The sequence below is a fragment of the Antedon mediterranea genome, chromosome 11 (genome assembly GCF_964355755.1).
Source record: "Antedon mediterranea chromosome 11, ecAntMedi1.1, whole genome shotgun sequence".
NCBI lineage: Eukaryota > Metazoa > Echinodermata > Crinoidea > Comatulida > Antedonidae > Antedon > Antedon mediterranea.
Genome location: NC_092680.1, coordinates 12,239,076 through 12,265,091, shown reverse-complemented (window position 1 = coordinate 12,265,091; position 26,016 = coordinate 12,239,076). Strand labels below are relative to the sequence as shown.

The 26,016-nt window shown below is 32.4% G+C and overlaps 2 protein-coding genes and 1 long non-coding RNA gene across 3 annotated transcripts; 1 reads left to right on the top strand and 2 right to left on the bottom strand.

The window, feature by feature from the left end:
• Window positions 1-10,644: 10,644 nt before the first annotated feature.
• Window positions 10,645-11,659, bottom strand: LOC140063128 (uncharacterized). The gene is made up of 3 exons (XR_011847571.1): window positions 11,546-11,659; window positions 11,372-11,443; window positions 10,645-10,700 (listed from the first exon to the last, which is right to left on the bottom strand). It is a non-coding gene; the product is annotated as an uncharacterized lncRNA (long non-coding RNA).
• Window positions 11,660-15,914: 4,255 nt separating this feature from the next.
• On the bottom strand, window positions 15,915-19,063 carry LOC140063136 (uncharacterized). Its single transcript, XM_072109582.1, has 7 exons — window positions 18,809-19,063; window positions 17,998-18,032; window positions 17,496-17,543; window positions 17,165-17,194; window positions 16,472-16,681; window positions 16,254-16,283; window positions 15,915-16,060 (listed from the first exon to the last, which is right to left on the bottom strand). Exons 4-7 carry the CDS (start codon window positions 17,176-17,178, stop codon window positions 15,991-15,993), a joined length of 324 nt encoding a protein of 107 aa, XP_071965683.1. The 5' UTR covers window positions 17,179-17,194; window positions 17,496-17,543; window positions 17,998-18,032; window positions 18,809-19,063; the 3' UTR covers window positions 15,915-15,990.
• Window positions 19,064-20,604: 1,541 nt separating this feature from the next.
• On the top strand, window positions 20,605-25,486 carry LOC140061978 (uncharacterized). Its single transcript, XM_072108019.1, has 3 exons — window positions 20,605-20,855; window positions 20,975-25,305; window positions 25,450-25,486. The coding sequence occupies exons 1-3, from the start codon at window positions 20,664-20,666 to the stop codon at window positions 25,484-25,486; spliced, it is 4,560 nt and encodes a 1,519-aa protein (XP_071964120.1). The 5' UTR covers window positions 20,605-20,663.
• Window positions 25,487-26,016: the final 530 nt, after the last annotated feature.

The following is a 26,016-nucleotide window of genomic DNA, read 5'->3' as shown; positions in this document are numbered from 1 at the left end:
CCAGGACACATGTTTTGTTTAAATCAACTAAGCAAACTGATTAAACCACCACACATGTTTTGTTTAAATCAGGTCAACAATTACTGATTAAACCATGACATATGTTTTGTTTAAATCAGGTCAACAATTACTTATCCATGACACATGTTTTGTTTAAATCAACTAAGCAACTAATGTCTAAAAAACCACACATGTTTTGTTTAAACATGGAGTAAATATAACTCTATGGTTTAAATCAGTTCAACAATTACTGATTAAACCAGGACACATGTTTTGTTTAAATCAACTAAGCAAACTGATTAAACCACCACACATGTTTTGTTTAAATCAGGTCAACAATTACTGATTAAACCATGACATATGTTTTGTTTAAATCAGGTCAACAATTACTTATCCATGACACATGTTTTGTTTAAATCAACTAAGCAACTAATGTCTAAAAAACCACACATGTTTTGTTTAAACATGGAGTAAATATAACTCCATGGTTTAAATCAGTTCAACAATTACTGATTAAACCATGACACATGTTTTGTTTAAATCAACTAAGCAAACTGATTAAACCACAACACATGTTTTGTTTAAATCAGGTCAACAATTAATGATTAAACCATGACATATGTTTTGTTTAAATCAGGTCAACAATTACTGATTAAACCATGACACATGTTTTGTTTAAATCAGTTCAACACTTACTTATTAAACCATGACACATGTTTTGTTTAAATCAACTAAGCAACTAATGTCTAAAAAACCACACATGTTTTGTTTAAACATGGAGTAAATATAACTCCATGGTTTAAATCAGTTCAACAATTACTGATTAAATCATGACACATGTTTTGTTTAAATCAACTAAGCAACTAATATCTAAAAAACCACACACGTTTTGTTTAAACATGGAGTAAATATAACTCCATGGTTTAAATGGTGATTTGTTTATGAAAAGTAAAAAACAAAAAGTAATACTACTAAAACATGGGGGAATTATAAATAGTATTCTTAAAGGCAAAAGTCAGACTGTTCATGCAATTATTCCAGATAAACTTAAAGAATCATTAAATGATGTTAATATTGAATGTAATTCCAATGAACAAAAAGCCGACTTGTTTAATGATTATTTTGTAAATATCGGCAGAAATTAGCAAGCAAGATTGATTGTTCTCAAAAAAGTTCCAATGATTATTTGAAAAATTCAATTAGTTCCTCTTTTATTTTGGAAACCTGTTTTAGAATTTAAAGAATTATTAAGAAATATAGATATAAAAAAGTCCACTTGACATGACCAGTTATCTGCTAGATTAATTAAGGATTCATCTATTGTTATTGCAAAGCCATTAACATATATTATTAACTTATAACTTGTCACAGGTGTTTTTCATGATGACTTGAAGGTGGCACAAGTGACTCCAATTTTTAAAAAGGGTTATAAGGATATCCTTGGAAATTATCTAAACTGTTACTGACTACATTTTGACTATACAGTCCATTGATTATTCTACTATGTATTTGCAGTTTAAATTCTCTAAACTGTTACTGAATAATCAACTGTCTTTTGACTAGACAATTCACTTATTATTCTACTATGTATTTGCAGTTTAAATTCTCTAAACTGTTACTGACTAATCAACTACTTTTGACTAGACAATTCACTGATTATTCTACTATGTATTTGCAGTTTAAATTATCTAAACTGTTACTGAATAATCAACTGTCTTTTGACTAAACAATTCACTGATTATTCTACTATGTATTTACAGTTTAAATTCTCTAAACTGTTACTGAATAATCAACTGTCTTTTGACTAAACAATTCACTGATTATTCTACTATGTATTTACAGTTTAAATTCTCTAAACTGTTACTGAATAATAAACGGTCTTTTGACTAAACAATTCACTGATTATTCTACTATGTATTTACAGTTTAAATTCTCTAAACTGTTACTGATTAATCAACTACATTTTGACTAGACAATTCACTGATTATTCTACTATGTATTTGGATTTTAAATTCTCTAAACTGTTACTGACTAATCAACTGTCTTTTGACTAAACAATTCACTGATTATTCTACTATGTATTTGCAGTTTAAATTCTCTAAACTGTTACTGAATAATCAACTGTCTTTTGACTAAACAATTCACTGATTATTCTACTATGTATTTGCAGTTTAAATTCTCTAAACTGTTACTGAATAATCAACTGTCTTTTGACTAAACAATTCACTGATTATTCTACTATGTATTTGCAGTTTAAATTATCTAAACTGTTACTGACTAATCAACTACTTTTGACTAGACAATTCACTGATTATTCTACTATGTATTTGCAGTTTAAATTCTCTAAACTGTTACTGACTAATCAACTACATTTCGACTAGACAATTCACTGATTATTCTACTATGTATTTGCAGTTTAAATTCTCTAAACTGTTACTGAATAATAAACGGTCTTTTGACTAAACAATTCACTGATTATTCTACTATGTATTTACAGTTTAAATTATCTAAACTGTTACTGAATAATCAACTACATTTTGACTAGACAATTCACTGATTATTCTACTATGTATTTGCAGTTTAAATTCTCTAAACTGTTACTGACTAATCAACTACATTTTGACTAGACAATTCACTGATTATTCTACTATGTATTTGCAGTTTAAATTCTCTAAACTGTTACTGAATAATCAACTGTATTTTGACTAGACAATTCATTGATTATTCTACTATTTACACATAGTTTAAATTCTCTAAACTGTTACTGAATAATCAACTGTATTTTGACTAAACAATTCATTGATTATTCTACTATTTACACACAGTTTAAATTCTCTAAACTGTTACTGACTAATCAACTGTCTTTTGACTAAACAATTCACTGATTATTCTACTATGTATTTGCAGTTTAAATTATCTAAACTGTTACTGAATAATAAACGGTCTTTTGACTAGACAATTCACTGATTATTCTACTATTTACACACAGTTTAAATTCCCTAAACTGTTACTGACTAATCAACTGTCTTTTGACTAAACAATTCACTGATTATTCTACTATGTATTTGCAGTTTAAATTATCTAAACTGTTACTGAATAATAAACGGTCTTTTGACTAGACAATTCACTGATTATTCTACTATTTACACACAGTTTAAATTCCCTAAACTGTTACTGACTAATCAACTGTCTTTTGACTAAACAATTCACTGATTATTCTACTATGTATTTGCAGTTTAAATTATCTAAACTGTTACTGAATAATAAACGGTCTTTTGACTAGACAATTCACTGATTATTCTACTATTTACACACAGTTTAAATTCCCTAAACTGTTACTGACTAATCAACTGTCTTTTGACTAAACAATTCACTGATTATTCTACTATGTATTTGCAGTTTAAATTATCTAAACTGTTACTGAATAATCAACTGTATTTTGACTAAACAATTCACTGATTATTCTACTATGTATTTGCAGTTTAAATTCTATAAACTGTTACTGAATAATAAACGGTCTTTTGACTAAACAATTCACTGATTATTCTACTATGTATTTACAGTTTAAATTCTCTAAACTGTTACTGAATAATCAACTGTCTTTTGACTAGACAATTCACTGATTATTCTACTATGTATTTGCAGTTTAAATTATCTAAACTGTTACTGACTAATCAACTACATTTTGACTAGACAATTCACTGATTATTCTACTATGTATTTGCAGTTTAAATTATCTAAACTGTTACTGAATAATCAACTGTCTTTTGACTAGACAATTCACTGATTATTCTATGTGTTTGCAGTTTAAATTCTCTAAACTGTTACTGAATAATCAACTGTCTTTTGACTAAAAAATTCACTGATTATTCTACTATGTATTTGCAGTTTAAATTCTCTAAACTGTTACTGAATAATCAACTGTCTTTTGACTAAAAAATTCACTGATTATTCTACTATGTATTTGCAGTTTAAATTCTCTAAACTGTTACTGAATAATCAACTGTCTTTTGACTAAAAAATTCACTGATTATTCTACTATGTATTTGCAGTTTAAATTCTCTAAACTGTTACTGAATAATCAACTGTATTTTGACTAGACAATTCATTGATTATTGTACTATTTACACACAGTTTAAATTATCTAAACTGTTACTGACTAATCAACTACTTTTGACTAGACAATTCACTGATTATTCTACTATGTATTTGCAGTTTAAATTATCTAAACTGTTACTGACTAATCAACTACTTTTGACTAGACAATTCACTTATTATTCTACTATGTATTTGCAGTTTAAATTCTCTAAACTGTTACTGATTAATCAACTACATTTCGACTAGACAATTCACTGATTATTCTACTATGTATTTGCAGTTTAAATTATCTAAACTGTTACTGACTAATCAACTACATTTTGACTAGACAATTCACTGATTATTCTACTATGTATTTGCAGTTTAAATTCTCTAAACTGTTACTGACTAATCAACTACATTTTGACTAAACAATTCACTGATTATTCTAATATGTATTTGCAGTTTAAATTCTCTAAACTGTTAAGTGTTACTGAATAATCAACTGTCTTTTGACTAAAAAATTCACTGATTATTCTACTATGTATTTGCAGTTTAAATTCTCTAAACTGTTACTGAATAATAAACGGTCTTTTGACTAGACAATTCATTGATTATTGTACTATTTAGACACAGTTTAAATTCTCTAAACTGTTACTGACTAATCAACTGCCTTTTGACTAGACAATTCACTGATTATTCTACTATGTATTTGCAGTTTAAATTATCTAAACTGTTACTGAATAATAAACGGTCTTTTGACTAGACAATTCACTGATTATTCTACTATTTACACACAGTTTAAATTCCCTAAACTGTTACTGACTAATCAACTACATTTTGACTAGACAATTCACTGATTATTCTACTATGTATTTGCAGTTTAAATTCCCTAAACTGTTACTGACTAATCAACTACATTTTGACTAGACAATTCACTGATTATTCTACTATGTATTTGCAGTTTAAATTCTCTAAACTGTTACTGACTAATCAACTACTTTTGACTAGACAATTCACTGATTATTCTACTATGTATTTGCAGTTTAAATTATCTAAACTGTTACTGACTAATCAACTACATTTTGACTAGACAATTCACTGATTATTCTACTATGTATTTGCAGTTTAAATTCTCTAAACTGTTACTGAATAATCAACTGTATTTTGACTAGACAATTCATTGATTATTGTACTATTTACACACAGTTTAAATTATCTAAACTGTTACTGACTAATCAACTACTTTTGACTAGACAATTCACTGATTATTCTACTATGTATTTGCAGTTTAAATTATCTAAACTGTTACTGACTAATCAACTACTTTTGACTAGACAATTCACTGATTATTCTACTATGTATTTGCAGTTTAAATTATCTAAACTGTTACTGACTAATCAACTACATTTCGACTAGACAATTCACTGATTATTCTACTATGTATTTGCAGTTTAAATTATCTAAACTGTTACTGACTAATCAACTACTTTTGACTAAACAATTCACTGATTATTCTACTATGTATTTGCAGTTTAAATTCTCTAAACTGTTACTGACTAATCAACTACATTTCGACTAGACAATTCACTGATTATTCTACTATGTATTTGCAGTTTAAATTATCTAGACTGTTACTGACTAATCAACTACATTTTGACTAGACAATTCACTGATTATTCTACTATGTATTTGCAGTTTAAATTCTCTAAACTGTTACTGAATAATAAACGGTCTTTTGACTAAACAATTCACTGATTATTCTACTATGTATTTGCAGTTTAAATTCTCTAAACTGTTACTGACTAATCAACTGCCTTTTGACTAGACAATTCACTGATTATTCTACTATGTATTTACAGTTTAAATTCTCTAAACTGTTACTGACTAATCAACTACATTTTGACTAGACAATTCACTGATTATTCTACTATGTATTTGCAAATCTTCATAGTTCTATAGAAAACTTGCAATGCTTTTAAATAATTTCTTGCTACTGCATGCCACTGAAATTAAAAACATAAACCTACCTTTGGATGGATCCTCCTCATTTTGTCATATAACTGTTTAAATTCATAGTAATGGAGAACTGGATTTTTGTTATAGACTTCTCTTGCCTACAAAAAAAAATAAAAATTGTATTTAATAATGTGATGGTGATTATTACAATTAAATAGATAATACATAAACATTAAACATACTGTTCTTTTTGGCACATGACCCTCTTCTATTTGTCTGCCAAACAATTTAAATACAGCGTCCATAACGTCTTGGTTGTCGAATTTCGACTTTGGGCCATGTTTGCTTAGAGGATGGCTTACAGACTAGTTATATTGAAAGTAGAAAAATAATAAAGTCAAATTAATAGGTGAAATAAGTTTTACAGAAAATGTACTTTAAGTATTTCAAATGAGAATTGTATTGATGTTTTAGATAACAATAATAATGACAATAATACCAGGAGTAATTAAAGTGCTTGTAAGATTATCTGGTGGATGATGTTAATATGAAATTGTATGCCACATATGGATTTGATTATGGGTGATTAGCATAGATTAAATTAAAATAAAATAAACACATTCTATAAACTCAGTACTACACAAAACTAAAAATGCATGCAGTTATTTGGTGGTTGATGTTAAAATAAAAGTGTATGCCACATCAGGATTTCAACCCGAGACAAGAGTGTCGATGCTCTACCAGCTGAGCTATGATAGCATCCTATAAAAGAAATAGATTTTAGTGATTAGCATGGATTAACACATTCTATAAACCACTAAACAAACAAAAAACGTGCATGCAGTTATCTGGTGGATGATGTTAATATGAAAGTGTATGGCACATCAGGATTTGAACCCGAGACCAGAGTGCCGATGCTCTACAAGCTGAGCTATGATAGCATCCTATAAAAGAAATAGATTTTAGTGATTAGCATGGATCAACACATTCTATAAACCACTAAACAAACAAAAAACGTGCATGCAGTTATCTGGTGGATGATGTTAATATGAAGGTGTATGCCACATCAGGATTTGAATCTGAAAAATTAGCATAGATTAAACTAAAATAAAACAAACACACAAACACATTCTATAAACTACTAAACAAATAAACATGCATGCAGTTATCTGGTGGATGATGTGAGATATGAAAGTGTATGCCATATCAGGCGTTGAATCTGAAAAATTAGTATAGATTAAATAAAAAAAAAAGCACAAACACATTCTATAAACTACTAAGCTACCAACTGAGCTATGATAGCATTCTATAACAGAAGAAGATGTTGATATTTAGTATGGAAAAATCATTCTGAAAACTACTACATTTAAACAATATACAACTGCAAAGTGAGGATTTGAACAATTACTTTAGAAACTACAGAAGTTATCTTGGGGAGGCCTCAAATTAGTTTGTATAAATAAATTAACTAAGCATACAAACTAGAGAATACAAAGAGTAATGTGCAAATTTAAAAAGTAAACATTTTCCTGTTTTTTGAGATACCAAGACCTGATAAAAACAGTTAAAGAATGTCCATACAAGTACAAGGGACATTTTGCTGACCTGAAATAAAAACTAATTAAACAAGTACAGTAAAGCCAAATATACCAGGAAACTTTGCTGACCTGGTAAAAACATTAGTGCAATATATTGGGAGACTCAAAATCCTACCATCACCCAAGGAATCATACTGCAGTACTAAAACGATAATGTACAGTACTCATACAAATTGTTTAAAAATACTACATCAACGTTGACCATATATTGCAGTACCAATTAAAAAGAGTGTGGACTGGAGTGTGGTCTGGCAATATTAGTTTGATGCTTTACAAATGTGTCCTTATTAACAATTATTGAATACTTACAGATGATGGCGCTTCATTCGCATGTGCTTGAGAAATTTCCTGGTGAATGTAAAATAATATTGTACATAATACCATTACTTGTTTCATTATTCGTAAAGAGGTATACAAGATAATAATAATGATTACATAGAATTCAGTCCTGTAAATAAATGGACACTGGAAAAATATATATTTATGTGAAAATTGTATCTTACCAGCATTTCATCTATGGTGTCCTCCACACTTGAAAATGCAACCTAGAAAAGATATACCTTAAAGTGAAGTATGTATTGCATTTGGGATAATAAAAGCTTAATATTAAAATGATTTAAGATGCGAAATTGTGTTCCTTTAATTGGTAGTTATACAGCATTTATAAAACACATAAATTATACAGTTTGCATTCTTTTGTTTTTTATATGAAAGTAATGGCCATCCTTACCTGGACATCAGCAGTTTCATTTATATTCTGAAAAAGTGTACATAGCACATTAAAAAAAGTAAAGTAAAATTTTAGTTAATAGATGCAATGTTTGTTTTCTTGTTGATTGCTAATTATTAAAGTGTTAGATATATTCTTTATATTATGTTATGTTTCAATAAAAAATAAACATCTTTCGGGATACAAACATTTTAGACAGAAATTAAATCTTACCCCACTTCTCCCGAGTTGACGGTTTGCTGCTATAAGATTGTGGGCTCTTACAGCCGTCTCCCGGGATTGCGTGGCTACTAAAACAAAATAAAAATGAAAGTGTATGCCAGATCAGGATTTGAACCGGAGACCTTCGACTAGAGTGCCGATGCTCTACCAGCTGAGCTATGTTAGCATTCTATACAAGAAATAAATTTTAGTGATTAGCATGGATTAACACATTCTATAAACTACTAAACAAAAACATGCATGCAGTTATCTGGTGGATGATGTTAATATGAAAGTGTATGCCACATCAGGATTTGAATCTGAGTGATTAGCATAGATTAAATTAAAATAAAACAAACATACAAACACATTATATAAACTACTAAATAAATAAACATGCATGCAGTTATCTGGTGGATGATGTGAGATATGAAAGTGTATGCCACATCATGAATTAAATCTGAGTGATTAGCATAGATTAAATTAAAGTAAAATAAACACACAAACACATTCTATAAACTACTAAACAAATAAACATGCATGCAGTAATCTGGTGGATGATGTGAGATATGAAAGTGTATGCCATATCAGGATTTGAATCTGAAAAATTAGCATAGATTAAACTAAAATAAAACAAACACACAAACACATTCTATAAACTACTAAACAAATAAACATGCATGCAGTTATCTGGTGGATGATGTGAGATATGAAAGTGTATGTCACATCTGAATTTGAAAAATTAGTATAGATTAAATTAAAATAAACAAAAACTGAAACACATTCTATAAACTACTAAACGAATAAACATGCATGCAGTTATCTGGTGGATGATGTTAGATATGAAAGTGTATGCCACATCAGGATTTGAATCCGAGTGATTAGCATAGATTAAATTAACAAAAATAAACACACAAACACATTCTATAAAGTACTGAATAAATAAACATGCATGCAGTTATCTGGTTGATGATGTGAGATATGAAAGTGTATGCCACATCAGGATTTGAACCCGAGACCTTCGACAAGAGTGCCGATGCTCTACCAGCTGAGCTATGATAGCATTCTATAAAAGAAATAGATTTTAGTGATTAGCATGGATTAACACATTCTATAAACTATTAAACAAAAAACATGCATGCAGTTATCTGGTGGATGATGTTAATATGAAAGTGTATGCCACATCAGGATTTGAATCCGAAAAATTAGCATAGATTAAATTTAAAAAAAACAAACACACAAACACATTCTATAAACTACTAAACAAATAAACATTCATGCAGTTATCTGGTGGATGATGTTAATATGAAAGTGTATGCCACATCAGGATTTGAATCTGAGTGATTAGCATAGATTAAATTAAAATAAAACAAACATACAAACACATTCTATAAACTACTAAACAAATAAACATTCATGCAGTTATCTGGTGGATGATGTTAATATGAAAGTGTATGCCACATCAGATTTGAATCTGAGTGATTAACATAAATTAAATTAAAATAAAACAAACACACAAACACATTCTATAAACTACTAAATAAATAAACATGCATGCAGTTATCTGGTGGATGATGTTAGATATGAAAGTGTATGCCACATCAGGATTTGAATCTGAGTGATTAGCATAGATTAAATTAAAATAAAACAAACATACAAACACATTCTATAAACTACTAAACAAATAAACATGCATGCAGTTATCTGGTGGATGATGTTAATATGAAAGTGTATGCCACATCAGGATTTGAACCCGAGACCTTCGACAAGAGTGCCGATGCTCTACCAGCTGAGCTATGATAGCATTCTATAAAAGAAATAGATTTTAGTGATTAGCATGGATTAACACATTCTATAAACTACTAAACAAATAAACATGCATGCAGTTATCTGGTGGATGATGTTAATATGAAAGTGTATGCCACATCAGGATTTGAATCTGAGTGATTAGCATAGATTAAATTAAAGTAAAATAAACACACAAACACATTCTATAAACTACTAAACAAAAAAAAAACATGCATGCAGTTATCTGGTGGATGATGTTAATATGAAAGTGTATGCCACATCAGGATTTTAACCTGAGACTTTCAACAAGAGTGCCGATGCTCTACCAGCTGAGCTATGATAGTATTCTATAAAAGAAATAGATTTTAGTGATTAGCATGGATTAACACATTCTATAAACCACTAAAACAAAATATTAAAAATTAAATACACAGTTATTGAGTGGATGATGTATGACACATCAGGATTTGAACTAGATGTAAATGTTCAGAAATAAGGTTATTTATTTATTATAAAATTATGTGTGAATATTTTTGCCTTTAAAATAGTTTACTTTTCCCATTCTCCTAGTTTAATTTAATAAAATTAAAATTGCCAATCATCCAATGCCTGAAATAAAAGGTAACATACTACATTTTTATATATCAATAGTAAAAGTAAAAGGATAGCCAGCCAGACAACCATAATAATATTGTGCAAGAATGCACCCAGATAGATTAAGGGTACTTGGAAATCAATTAACTACTACTGTACTTAGTTTAGTAAAAGGATTTTGATCATTTACATAGTGACCTTGTCCTGGTAAATACAGGTGAACCTTAGAACAATATCATAATCAACATTTTACCTATACCTAATTACCTTTACTAACACAATGACTAAATAAGCTAGGATTAAGGTTAGTTATAGTTATTTCTCCTAGTTTCTCCTAGTCTTTACCTAATAACATACAATATGATAAATCTTATGATTATCAATACATTTTATGGATAAAGAAATAATATATAAAAAAACATACCAACTATGCTTTTAATTGTTTTCTCAGATTTTCTGAGATAATGGGATTGTTCGTCCGCCGAAACTAGATCACCTTAAAAGAAAATTAAAACATATTATTATTATTATTTCAATTTAAATAATATGACTTTCAAACATTTGATGAAAAGAAAAACTTTAATTCAGTAGATGTTACCTTCAATTTCTTCGTGCTTTTTGGCCTTCTCTTCAGAAATGCGTTTTCTGAGAGCTTTGCTCAGGCCTTTGCATGCATCTTTGCACTTGTATATTTCGGCAAGCGAAACAGATTTAGATTCGTATATTGAAATGTAGTCCAATATTTTCACAAAGGAGCACAGGTAGTGTCTTAACGTGGAGCCAGCAAGCTTCAATTGTAAATGGCTAACAGCACTAAACAATTATTTTTAAAAAAATGAAAAGAAGAGTACAATACACAAAAATCAAATATTAAAATATGTAATATCTTCATTATAGTAATTAGGATCGAGTGATTCATGGTAACTTCACATGGTTTAAAATTCAATTCAAATTCAACTTAACATTTATTTCTTCCTTCAAGAAAATGAAGGTAGCAGGCAATAATACATTATACTCACAATCTATAGCTGACATTTAAGAAAACTTTTTATTTTAATGCTAAATGAAATTTAAATTGTTTGGCTTCTTCCTTTTTCTATTAATATAATTGTAATAAAAAAATGTTACGTCTTTAATATCTTTGGAGAATATCCCTTCTCCCCTGCTTCACTCCAAATTCCCTCTATCCCCTTTATGACCTGTGCTGCATGCTTTGCCGGTATTTTTAAAGTTTCTAACATGTAGGCCTTGAACCGGCTCATTGTTGTAGATGGCTCTATAGAAGTTAAAAAGACTTTAATGACATTAAAAATAAGTCCATTCTTGGAAAACAAAGTTCAGGATCCGAAAGTTGACCCATGACATAATTATTATTATATTACAATTGTTATTACAGTAATTTTATTTATTAGTGTCTGGGATTGGTTATCTAAATTAATAGTAATTATTTGGGATAAAGAGAACTTTGTATTTGACCTAAATGTAGTAGTTAGTAGTAGAAATTAGGTAATTATAATTCTCCAGCATAGATAAAATGAATTGTTTTTGTCAATAAAAGGTACACATTTATTTTTAAATTGAAACTATTAATTATCTATCAAAAAATGAAACTTTATAATAATTTTATAAATAAAAGGTTACCTGCAAATTTACAGACTTTTTGTTGTCTGAACTTAATATATTCAGGATTGCCAACCAAAAAAAAAATGTAAATGTATAACTTACCTATATAACTTTGATTTGCATCACAAGTAAGCTAAGAAATTAGCATGGATTAAGACATACAGCGAAAATTAAAGTATTTAAAAACAATTACAAAGTAAATAAAAAATAAACATGCATGCAGTAATCTGGTGGATGATGTTAATATGAAAGTGTATGCCACATCAGGAATTGAATCTGAGTGATTACCATAGATTAAATTAAAATAAAATAAACACACAAACACATTCTATAAACTACTAAACAAAAAAACATGCATGCAGTTATCTGGTGGATGATGTTAATATGACAGTGTATGCCACATCAGGATTCAAACCCGAGACCTTCGACAAGAGTGCCGATGCTCTACCAGCTGAGCTATGATAGCATTCTATAAAAGAAATAGATTTTAGTGATTAGCATGGATTAACATATTCTATAAACTACTAAACAAAAAAACGTGCATGCAGTTATCTGGTGGATGATGTTAATATGAAGGTGTATGGCACATCAGGATTTGAATCTGAAAAATTAGCATAGATTAAACTAAAATAAAACAAAACACAAACACATTCTATAAACTACTAAACAAATAAACATGCATGCAGTTATCTGGTGGATGATGTTAATATGAAAGTGTATGCCACATCAGGATTTGAACCCGAGATCTTCGACAAGAGTGCCGATGCTCTACCAGCTGAGCTATGATAGCATTCTATAAAAGAAATAGATTTTAGTGATTAGCATAGATTAACACATTCTATAAACTACTAAACAAAAAAAACATGCATGCAGTTATCTGGTGGATGATGTTAATATGAAAGTGTATGCCACATCAGGATTTGAATCTGAGTGATTAGCATAGATTAAATTAACAAAAATAAACACACAAACACATTCTATAAACTACTAAACAAATAAACATGCATGCAGTTATCTGGTGGATGATGTTAATATGAAAGTGTATGCCACATCAGGATTTTAATCCGAGTGATTAGCATAGATTAAATTAAAGTAAAATAAACACACAAACACATTCTATAAACTACTAAACAAAAAAACATGCATGCAGTTATCTGGTAGATGATGTTAATATGAAAGTGTATGCCACATCAGGATTTGAATCTGAAAAATTAGCATAGATTAAATTAAAATAAAACAAACACACAAACACATTCTATAAACTACTAAACAAATAAACATGCATGCAGTTATCTGGTGGATGATGTTAATATGAAAGTGTATGCCACATCAGGATTTGAACCCGAGACCTTCGACAAGAGTGCCGATGCTCTACCAGCTGAGCTATGATAGCATTCTATAAAAGAAATAGATTTTAGTGATTAGCATGGATTAACACATTCTATAAACTACTAAACAAAAAAAACATGCATGCAGTTATCTGGTGGATGATGTGAGATATGAAAGTGTATGCCACATCCGAATTTGAATCTGAAAAATTAGTATAGATTAAATTAAAAAAAACAAAAACTGAAACACATTCTATAAACTACTAAACAAATAAACATGCATGCAGTTATCTGGTGGATGATGTTAATATGAAAGTGTATGCCACATCAGGATTTGAATCTGAAAAATTAGCATAGATTAAATTTTTTAAAAACAAACACACAAACACATTCTATAAACTAGTAAACAAATAAACATGCATGCAGTTATCTGGTGGATGATGTTAATATGAAAGTGTATGCCACATCAGGATTTGAATCTGAGTGATTAGCATAGATTAAATTAAAATAAAACAAACATACAAACACATTCTATAAACTACTAAACAAATAAACATTCATGCAGTTATCTGGTGGATGATGTTAATATGAAAGTGTATGCCACATCAGGATTTGAATCTGAGTGATTAGCATAGATTAAATTAAAATAAAACAAACACACAAACACATTCTATAAACTACTAAATAAATAAACATGCATGCAGTTATCTGGTGGATGATGTTAATATGAAAGTGTATGCCACATCAGGATTTGAATCTGAAAAATTAGCATAGATTAAATAAAAAAAAAACAAACATACAAACACATTCTATAAACTACTAAACAAATAAACATGCATGCAGTTATCTGGTGGATGATGTTAATATGAAAGTGTATGCCACATCCGAATTTGAATGTGGTGGATTTAAGCATAGATTAAAATAAAACAAACACACATTCTATTAAATACTAACAAAATAATAAATAATTTTAAAGTGTACTGCATGTACACCTCAAAATTTGGACCTGAGACAGAGTGGTGATACTCTACGAACTCTAAAAAATAGATTTTTGTAATTAACATACATATTTTAAAAAAAAATAAACAATAAACAAACAATTATAATAGTTGGAAATACATTACTACTCTACACACTATTTCTTGGTCTGAAATAAAACAAAAAATTTAATTTAACATTTGATTGAACATATATCTGCTAAAGTTGAAAGAATTTTAACTTACAGGGAATTTATGCTTCCTTTGCAGATGCATGTCATACCTTGCCAGGTTTTTAGCCGAACATCCAGGCACACTGCAGGAATGTCTGGCTTTTTTTTTCCCCCTTTATCATTAGTATCTAGAAAACTTTAAATGATACACTCATGATAACTAGATAAAACATACAAAACTGTTTATCATTTTTCAATAATCCAATCACAGTATTCAATTCACCCAAAAATAGAAACCATTGAGAATGTTTGGTTTTCAATACATTACAAGTGCAGTTTTCGGTTTCCAGTATTGGTAGAGTTAACTAGTAAAATATTCTATAAAAAAGAAACTGCAAACAAAACTAAGATAAATAAAAATATGTAATTTATTATATTTAGCTGAAGAAACTCCATGTTATACTTAACAATATGTTATTTATAATTTAGCTGGTAACCACATGAAAAAAATTGTTCATAATGAATGAAGTACTCACCTTTTTCTAGCATCAGCAACCATGTTTTTAATTATTTCTCTATTTATTATTTTGTGGGCCTTTTCCAGATGGCTGGCAAGGTACCTGCTTATGCGGCCACACAGAATGCATGTTAACAATTTTCTGTTCTGTAGGCAATAATAAACCATGACTATTTTGAATGAATGCTTTAAGGTCTATTCATTATCAACAACCAATATCAAAATATAAAATTTTATATTATTTGTATTCAATAAAAAAAACTATTTTAATGAAGTTAAATAATTTAAGACTTCAGTAACCACAGATGTAAACTACAACTATCTACGGTAATTAGATTTTTGATGCTAATCTACAGGGAAAATTTAATCTAGCTAAATTGATAATAAAAAAAATGAGGAAACAAAGTTTAAGTTAATATTTTACTTCAAATTAAGTACAAAAGTATATTCAATATGCTACTTTCCCTTACAGCTTTCTTCTTTTCTATGTCCTTCCTAATAAAAACAAAATACAACACATAGGTATTAAAGGAAAAGTACTGATAAAGTAATATAATATTTCATGTTAACTGTATATAACTACCGTATTTTTATTTTTACATTATTTAATAACATAGCATTTAGGGCCTAAGTGATCCATTGGCTGTTTATTTTAATTACAGTATTAGTCAAAAAATATTATATTTACTTTTTTCCCTTCTTTTGAAAATCACTATACCTAAACAAATTAAAAAAATATTGTTATGGTTATAGTAATAACTAAAGTTAACACAAATAAGGATGCTCAATAGTATATGTTTTGCTACATAATAAGCTCAATCTAGAAAAATAATACTGGTAAATTTTAGAAAATGATAAACTATGTTCATTCTAGAATGTCTAAATACAAAACAGTTCATAACTTACATCTCAACTACCTCCTCTTCTTTTTCCTCGTCTTCTTTCTCGCTTTCTTCTTCTTCTTCTTCCTCCTCCTCCTCCTCCTCCATCTCCTCCTCCTCCTCCATGTTTTCCTCTTCCTCCATTTCTTCTTCCTCGTCTTCTTTCTCATTTTCTTCCTCCTCCATGTTTTCCTCTTCCTTATTTTCTTTCTTCTCAAATTCTCCATCCTCACTTCTATTAATAGTTCACAAAGTACACACAAATATTGTAGGTGTATTAAAATAAAAGTCGAAAAAAAAAACTATTTATAGACCTACTATGAAATAATATAGAAATTATATAAGCATGTATGTTTGCACAAATTAGAATAGATGTTTGGCTTTAGGTAAATAAACAACAGTATATATCCTATTCTTCGTTAACAAAATAATTTCAAGTATTTATTTTTTAACAAAAATAAGTTTGAATTGTATGGTGTGAATAATAAAGTATAAATAATTACGTCAAAATAAAACAAAATTGTAAATTTATGGCAAAAATGGTTTATCACAGATAACAAATCACCCGAGTTAACTAACTGGTTAATTATTGAACCGATTAATATTAAAATTTGCAAGGTAGGCTCAAATTAAACCCTAGCCATCAGCGCAAGATCAGTAATCTGGATGTCGTGGTTCATACAAACACAACCGATTTATTCTCAAATTGGATACTTACACTTTGTCAGACATGTAGTCTTCTTTGCTACTAATAATAAAATTAAACAAATATTGTTAGTTAATTTTTACTTTGAAAAACAAATACAGGCTCTAATTATTAACCTCTTTTATTTCATTAAAGCAAATAATTAAAAAAATCATTTCAAACCCTTACTTTTTTATCATTATGAATAAAAATGAATAAAGGTTTGTTTATAACATGTCATTTTTCAAGAAGGCTGTACCAACGAAGATACAATATTGGAATTAAAAATAAAATACTTACCATCTAAATTTGTCATGGATGTAAAAATGGAGTAATTTATCAATAAATTTCTAACTATACTTACCAGTCTTCATGATTAAAAAAAATCGCTTTCAGTTAATTCATCAGGTTGCTATAAAAAAATAATGTTATTATTATTGTATATTTGTTACAAATAATTAAACTAAAGTTATCCGTAACTATTATTACATAGTGCAGTATTATTATTACTTTTCTAAGGCTTAACCTTACTTTTATATACTGTACTTGAAAAAGTTGAATTCCATGACTAAGATAAGCTCTAGATAAATGGATTATTACATTTGTGATTCAGCCAAGGAGCATTATCAGTACGGGACATGTCAGCTCATTTAGGAGATTAGATTAGTAATGACGTACATTTTATAAAAAGTCTGCTTTAGCGATAACATTTTATAAACTTAAAATACCAACAACTGACAACAACCATTTGGTCCAGCATAAAATCTGGATGTTTCAGTATACAAAGCGAGTTGAATCGCTCCACCAAACCTGGAATAAATCATCCTGGATTCAGGTAAATTTAGGTAAATGAATTGTTTACTTACGGGTGAATTACAAAAACGGTCCATTTTGAAATAATCTGTGGAACAAATGATACATTTTTTGAAGAAAAAAAAAGCACTGAAGCCAGGGGTAGCATATACTTGCTAACGAGAAGGGCCTACTGTGGTCCAACTTTTAATACCCTCTCCTTTATGCTAGGCCTAGGGGCCTACTCTAACCTAGCTAGTGTGGTATGATTGATAGGCCTAGCTAGAGACTAGGCCTATACATGACATAGGCCTACACCTAACCTCCTATCTAGGCTACAGACAGATTCAGCCAACTAGGCTAGGCCTAAACTATTATTAACCTAGCCTAGGCCTAGCTAGGTAGACCAGGCTAGTAGGCCCTATAGCCTGGCCCAAGGAGGTAGGTTTAGTTCCTACCCTATCTAGGCCTAGGCCTATAATAATACTTTAATACGCAGGCCTAGGCCTAGCTAGGTAGGCTATGCCTCCTAGGCTAGGCCTAGCTAAGCTAGCTAGGACCTAGCCTAGCTAGGAGGGCTTATTAATTATTGTTAGGCCTCTAGCTAGCTAGCTAGGCCTAGGCCTAGCCTAGCTAGGCCTAGACCTAGCCCTCTAGGGCCTAGGCTAGTAGGCCTAAGCCTAACTAGGGGCCTCTAGGCTAGGCCTAGGCCTAGGCCTAGGCTAGGCTAGGCCACAATCATTTTATGGTGGTATTTTTTTATTTTGGCCATTTAAAACAAAAAATCTCTGTACTTTAGTACAGGGATTAAGGCACTTGGTTATGCAATAAAAATTTATGTTAGGATAATAAAATGTAATAAAAGTACCTAGCTTATAGCCTTACCTTTCTACAAACAGTCTGTTTTAACGATCAGATCAATACAGATGAATTTAAAAATTTAAAAAAACACCGCGTCCGGATGGGTTTATTTATAAAATTAGTGAAAGAGGCTGAATGCCAGTGATTACCTAACTGCTGAAAATTCTTCAATCGACGCGAGTGCATCTGAAATCAGCATAATTGCACCCAAAAAACAGGTTGCATCGCGATATGCTGATCGGCCGCCGCTGATTAGCATTGAAAAGTTGCATTGTGCGCTCCCTCTCTGATCTATCTCTCTCTCGCTGATCTATCTCTCTCTCGCTGATCTATCTCTCTCTCGCTGATCTATCTCTCTCTCGCTGATCTATCTCTCTCTCGCTGATCTATCTCTCTCTCGCTGATCTATCTCTCCCTGTCACAAGTGACATAAGTTTCGTATTTATTGTGCAAGTTATTCTTACTTTTCCTTTTGTTTTCATTATTTGAACCTTTCTTTTGTTTTAGGAAACTATTGTTTGAAGCCAGTGGAGCAGAGTGTTAGTGTGCAGAGAAGGAGTGTGTGGAGGTTGCTGATTGGAGGAGAGGTGTAAGAGTTGAGTTGGTGTGTGAGTTGCTGATTGGTTGAGAAGGATAAGGTGGTGGTATGTGTGCAATTGAGGGAAGTTTGAGAAGGAGATGAAAATTGAGAGGAGACAGAGAAGGAGGGTTATGTTATGTTGAAGCAGAAAGGAAGTAAAGTGGTATATATGAAGTTAATAAATTGTGGGTTGGAAAGAAGTATGGTGATATAGAGCTGAAGCGGAAAGGAAATAAGGTGATCTACATGAAGTTAGTAAATTGTGAGTTGGAAATAATTATGGTGATATAGAGCTGAAGCAGAAACGAAATAAGGTGATATACATGAAGTTAATAAATTGTGAGTTGGAAATAATTATGGTGATCTAGAGCTGGAGCAGAAATGAAATAAAGTGAGATACATGAAGTTAATAAATCGAATAATAACTGTTGGAAATAGCAGAATTAATTGCTTTTAAAGAAAGCTTTTGTTGAAAGTATCGAAGACTGACTTTATTGATACTGATATTATGTTACGTGGAAAAGGAGAAAGAAATAATTGATCGGGGAGCGGATTGCAGTGCAGAAGGACCTCAAGAAACATTTTTAACTTTATATTTCATTTATTTATATGTCAGAAGATAGTTGCAGGTTGAGAAGAAGTATAATTGGGAATACAAGCAGAACGGGAGCAGAGGAGTTGTTTAGTTGCGGAATCGTTTTAACTTTTATCTTTCGAATTTGTTTTGTGTCAGCGTAGGAGAAAAGGCAAGAAGGAACGATATTGTGGACATTTATTATTGTATTATTCATCTTGTGATATTATTGTATTTGGAAGGGGGGTTTCTGGGATTTATATCTGACAATAAGAAGATTGTCGATATTTTGTCTGGAAGGATTGGGAATTTGGGAAAGTGTATAAATTGTGTGGGAATAGGGGTACTGTATCATTGGTTGAGAATTGCTTGGGTTTTTTTGGGGCGTTTTTTTTTAGGTGGGGTTTGGATTATAGAAGGAAGAATTGTTTGTCAAAGATTATTATTAAATTTACTTTTTACATTTATATGTGTACAGTTGTGGCTATTTACCGTTGTTTACCGGTGGTTACCAGATATTACATGTCCGAAAGAGCCGTAATTGCGGCTGTGTGACATTTATGGGGGCTCGTCCGGGAAACTTTGTAACTTAGCGTGAACATCGGTAGATGAAACAATTGTACGTAATTGATTGGATTGTCTATTTGTCATATTATTGACATACTGTATACTTATATTGGATACTTATACATATATATATATATATATTTTTTTTTTCTTAAGAAATGGATCTCACTAAAATTGTTGACGCAGGAAAAGCGTTGGGGTTAGATGGAGTGGAATTAAGAGAGTTTGTGGAAAAGAGAGAGGAAGCTGCCAGAGAGAGAGAAGAGAGAGCACTAGAGAGAGAAGAAAGAAACAGGGAGAGAGAAGAAAAAGAGCGAAACAGAGACAAGGAAGAGAGAGAGAGAAGAGAGGTACTAGAAAAGGAAGAGAGAGAGAGAAGAGAGGTGCTAGAGAGGGACGAAGCAGAGAGAAAAGAGCGAGTGAAGAAAAAGAGAGAGTAAATGAAAGAGTGAAAGAAGCTGAAAATCAGGCCTATCTCATAGAAATGCGAAGGTTAGAAATCCAATTAGAGCAAGAAAAGAATCGGGCACGGCCAGGTGGTAGAGTATTGCCCAATCCTGAGTCACGGGTTAAGGCCAGTAAACCTAAATTACCCCCTTTCCATGACCGAACAGATGACCTAGATGCCTATCTGAAAAGGTTTGAACGGTATGCGACTAGTCAGGAGTGGAAAGAAAGTGAGTGGCCGGTTAACTTAAGTGCCCTACTAACTGGGAAAGCTCTCGAAGTTTATTACAGGTTGTCTTCAGCTGAAGCTAATGATTACAAACTGTTGAAATTGGCTCTTCTAAAACGGTTTCAGTTAACCGCCGATGGATTTCGACATAAGTTACGAACAGCCAAGCCCAAACACGGGGAAAGTGGACTGCAGTTCGCTGCAAGGTTAAGCAATTATCTGGATAGGTGGATTGACCTAGCAGAGGGGGAGAAAACCTTTCAAGGGTTAAAAGATTTATTGCTGCGAGAGCAATTTACTGATGGGTGTGGGAAGGACCTTGCCTTGTTCCTAAGGGAACGTCAACCGAAAACGATACAAGCGATGGCTGAAATTGCTGAACAATATTTGGAAGCCCGTGGGGGGTTATTTGGTAAACCAATAGAGTTTAAACAAAAGGAGCCGAATTCCCCTCAACTTTCCTCTAATAATGTTCCCAGTACATCCTCAGCACAAAGCCCTTCTAGTTTCCGTAGTCCAACTTGTTTTATATGCCATCGTGTAGGTCACTTAGCTAGAAATTGCAGAGTTTCAACTATGTATAAACCAAACTCTCCTCCAAAATGTTACCGATGCTTAAAAACAGGACATATTGCCAGAAATTGTAGACAGGACGCCAACAGTTGCGCTGGGTTGTCTACTTCACCACAAAAAGAGTCTGATTGCCAAAAATGTACAAAACAACACGAATGTAAAGCCAAAAAAGAAATTCCCGATGTGGGTGCCAGTATGGTTACAAAAATGTCAGAATCTTTAAATCAATGTTGTATCAATGATGATGGTGATAGGGTCACTCTTCAATGTGGGCACTGTCTTCCAATTATGACAGCGGCTCTAAATAATTCAATTAGTAAAATGCCCGTTTATACAGGCTGTGTCGGGTCACGCTGCGTCTCTGTTCTTCGTGACAGTGGCTGTAGTGGGGTGGTTGTAAAGAAAGATCTGGTATCAGCCGAACAACTTACTGGTAAGGAGAAAACCTGTGTGCTGATTGACGGCACGGTCCGCAACCTACCGGTTGCATTAATACAGGTTAATACACCATTTTTTTCAGGAAATACGTATGCACTATGTATGAATAACCCTATTTATGACTTGATATTAGGTAATATTGCAGGAGTACGAGCACCAGGAAATCCAGATCCCACATGGGCAGAGCGGAATCTTGAAGGATGTTCTGTGGTCACCCGGTCTCAAGCTAACAATATGGATAAACCATTCAGAACACTTAAAACTACAGAAATACACCAGCAAATCATCACAGCGGTAACTATGAAGACCGCTCAGCAACAAGATGTCAGCCTTGCAAAATTCAAGGATCTTGCAGAGAAGCAAACTACAACTGTGAGTAACAAACAAGCCACGTCTAGGTTTATTTATCATAAAGACCTATTATATAGGCAATTTTCCTCTCCTAATATTGAACACGGGGATAAGTTTACCCAACTGGTAGTGCCAGCTGACTATCGACGCCAGGTAATGCGCCAAGCCCATGAAACATTATTAGGAGGACACCAAGGGGTCAAAAAGACGACGGATAAAGTGTTGACAACTTTTTGGTGGCCTGGGGTCACTGCGGATATTACTCGATATTGTCGATCCTGTGACATTTGTCAGAGAACTGTACAAAAAGGTAGAGTTACGAAAGTGCCTCTAGGAAGCATGCCTTTGATCGAGGTGCCGTTTGAACGGATTGCCGTTGATATAGTTGGTCCCATTTTCCCCATGTCTAAAGGTCGTAATCGTTATATAATCACAATAATAGATTTTGCTACTCGTTATCCCGAGGCAGTGCCTCTACCAAGTATTGAAGCTGAACGGGTTGCTGAGGCCTTGGTTGGTGTTTTCTCTAGACTTGGTATCCCGAAAGAAATGCTTACCGATAGGGGATCACAATTTACATCGGAAGTCATGAAGCAAGTTAGTAAGTTGTTGTCTATACGTCAGGTAATGACATCTCCATATCACCCAGCTTGTAATGGTTTGGTCGAACGGTTCAATGGAACACTCAAACAAATGCTGAAACGTATGTGTGCCGAAAGGCCTACTGATTGGGATCGATACATTGACCCACTACTGTTTGCTGTTAGGGAATCTTCACAAGAAAGTTTAGGTTTTTCTCCTTTTGAACTCTTATATGGCCGTACCGTCCGAGGACCCATGTCCATCCTAAGGGAATTGTGGACCGAAGAAATTGAAACACCAGAAACAAAAACCACCTACCAGTACGTTATGGATTTACAGGAACGATTACATGAAACCTGTCAGATGGCTCAGAAGAATCTACAAAAATCAAAGGTCAGGTATAAACAATATTATGACAAAAAGAGTAAGTCCCGGGAATTTGAGGTTGGGGATAAGGTACTACTTTTACTACCCACAGACAAAAACAAACTGTTGCTTCAATGGAAAGGTCCTTTTAAGGTTGTAAAGAAATGTGGGTATCTAGACTACCAAATTGACATTAATGGGAAATTCAAAATATTTCACGCCAATCTCTTGAAAAGGTATTATGAGCGAACCGCAGACATTAGTGCTGCTCTGGAGGTATCCGAGCCTTCTGGTATCCTTGAATTAGCTAGCACCGCTGTTATTGAATGCGAACCTAATGAAACATTTACAAGTAACCAAAATTATCATCTATCTAATGAGAATCTTTTGCAGCTCCACCCTTTACTAGCAAAAGAAACAACAGCCGACATTCGCATCAACGAAAGCCTGGATGATACCCTAAAGCATGAGGTGCACCGACTCATCGGAAACTACAAAGATGTATTGACGGATTTACCGGGGAAGACTACACTTGGGCAGCATGAAATCAAGTTGGAAACTGAGGATATAATCCGTTCCAAGCCCTATCCACTTCCACATGCGTTGCGAGGTACCATTAAGGATGAGGTAAATATGATGTTAAATCTGGGTGTAGTGGAGCCTTCAGGGGCACCGTTTGCATCACCAATAGTATTGGTAAAGAAACCGGATGGGTCAAATCGATTCTGCGTGGACTTTCGGAAACTTAATCAGGTTACAGTTTTTGACGCCGAACCGATCTCGGACCAAGAGGAACTGTTCACAAGGTTGGCCCACGATCATTATTTTACTAAGATAGATTTAAGTAAAGGGTATTGGCAAGTTCCCATGGATGAAGCGTCAAAACCTTTAACATCCTTTCTAACACCAGATGGTTTGTTTCAATTTAATGTCATGCCGTTCGGCTTAGTCAATGCACCAGCTACTTTCAGTCGTATCATGAGAAAATTACTCAAAGGAATGGATAATACACTTAATTATATTGATGACATTCTAATTCACACAGCTTCTTGGGATCAACATATGAAATGTTTGTCTGAATTGTTTGGACGTCTCCGCAGGGCCAACCTAACTGCTCGACCGAGCAAATGTTTCATTGGTTATGAAACAATCGAGTTTCTTGGCCATGTGGTAGGGAAAGGACAGGTTAAACCTAGGGTGGAGAAAGTGCAAAGCATCCTGTCAGCCAAACAGCCAGAAAGGAAGAAACAACTCCGGTCATTCCTTGGGATGACCAACTACTATAGGAAGTTCATTCCTAATTACTCTGTAATTGCTTGTCCATTAACCGACAAAACGAAGAATCGGGAACCTAACCGAATATGTTGGGAGAAGGCCCAGGAAAGTGCGTTTGTTAAACTTAAGGGAAAATTAAATAGTACTCCAATTTTATGCCTTCCCAATTTAAACAAAGATTTTATTTTGAGAACAGATGCGTCCGAATGTGGAGTGGGAGCGGTTCTAATGCAGCAGTATGGTGACGTGAAGTTTCCCGTGGCGTACGCTAGCAAGAAACTGCTTCCTCGAGAAAAAGCATATTCAGTGATGGAAAAAGAATGTTTAGCCATTGTCTGGAGTGTACGAAAGTTTGAATCTTATTTATATGGACGAAACTTCACGTTGGAGACTGATCACCAGCCGCTTGTGTTTATGCAGCGAGCGAAATTGTCCAATGGGCGAATTATGAGATGGGCCCTGGCTCTACAACCGTACAAGTTCCGAATAGAGGCGATTAAAGGCAGTGAAAATGTAGGAGCTGATTATCTAAGTCGAGTGTAAATATATTTAGAGAAAATGTTGGTACATATTTCTTTTAGAGGGGAGTAAATGTCACAAGTGACATAAGTTTCGTATTTATTGTGCAAGTTATTCTTACTTTTCCTTTTGTTTTCATTATTTGAACCTTTCTTTTGTTTTAGGAAACTATTGTTTGAAGCCAGTGGAGCAGAGTGTTAGTGTGCAGAGAAGGAGTGTGTGGAGGTTGCTGATTGGAGGAGAGGTGTAAGAGTTGAGTTGGTGTGTGAGTTGCTGATTGGTTGAGAAGGATAAGGTGGTGGTATGTGTGCAATTGAGGGAAGTTTGAGAAGGAGATGAAAATTGAGAGGAGACAGAGAAGGAGGGTTATGTTATGTTGAAGCAGAAAGGAAGTAAAGTGGTATATATGAAGTTAATAAATTGTGGGTTGGAAAGAAGTATGGTGATATAGAGCTGAAGCGGAAAGGAAATAAGGTGATCTACATGAAGTTAGTAAATTGTGAGTTGGAAATAATTATGGTGATATAGAGCTGAAGCAGAAACGAAATAAGGTGATATACATGAAGTTAATAAATTGTGAGTTGGAAATAATTATGGTGATCTAGAGCTGGAGCAGAAATGAAATAAAGTGAGATACATGAAGTTAATAAATCGAATAATAACTGTTGGAAATAGCAGAATTAATTGCTTTTAAAGAAAGCTTTTGTTGAAAGTATCGAAGACTGACTTTA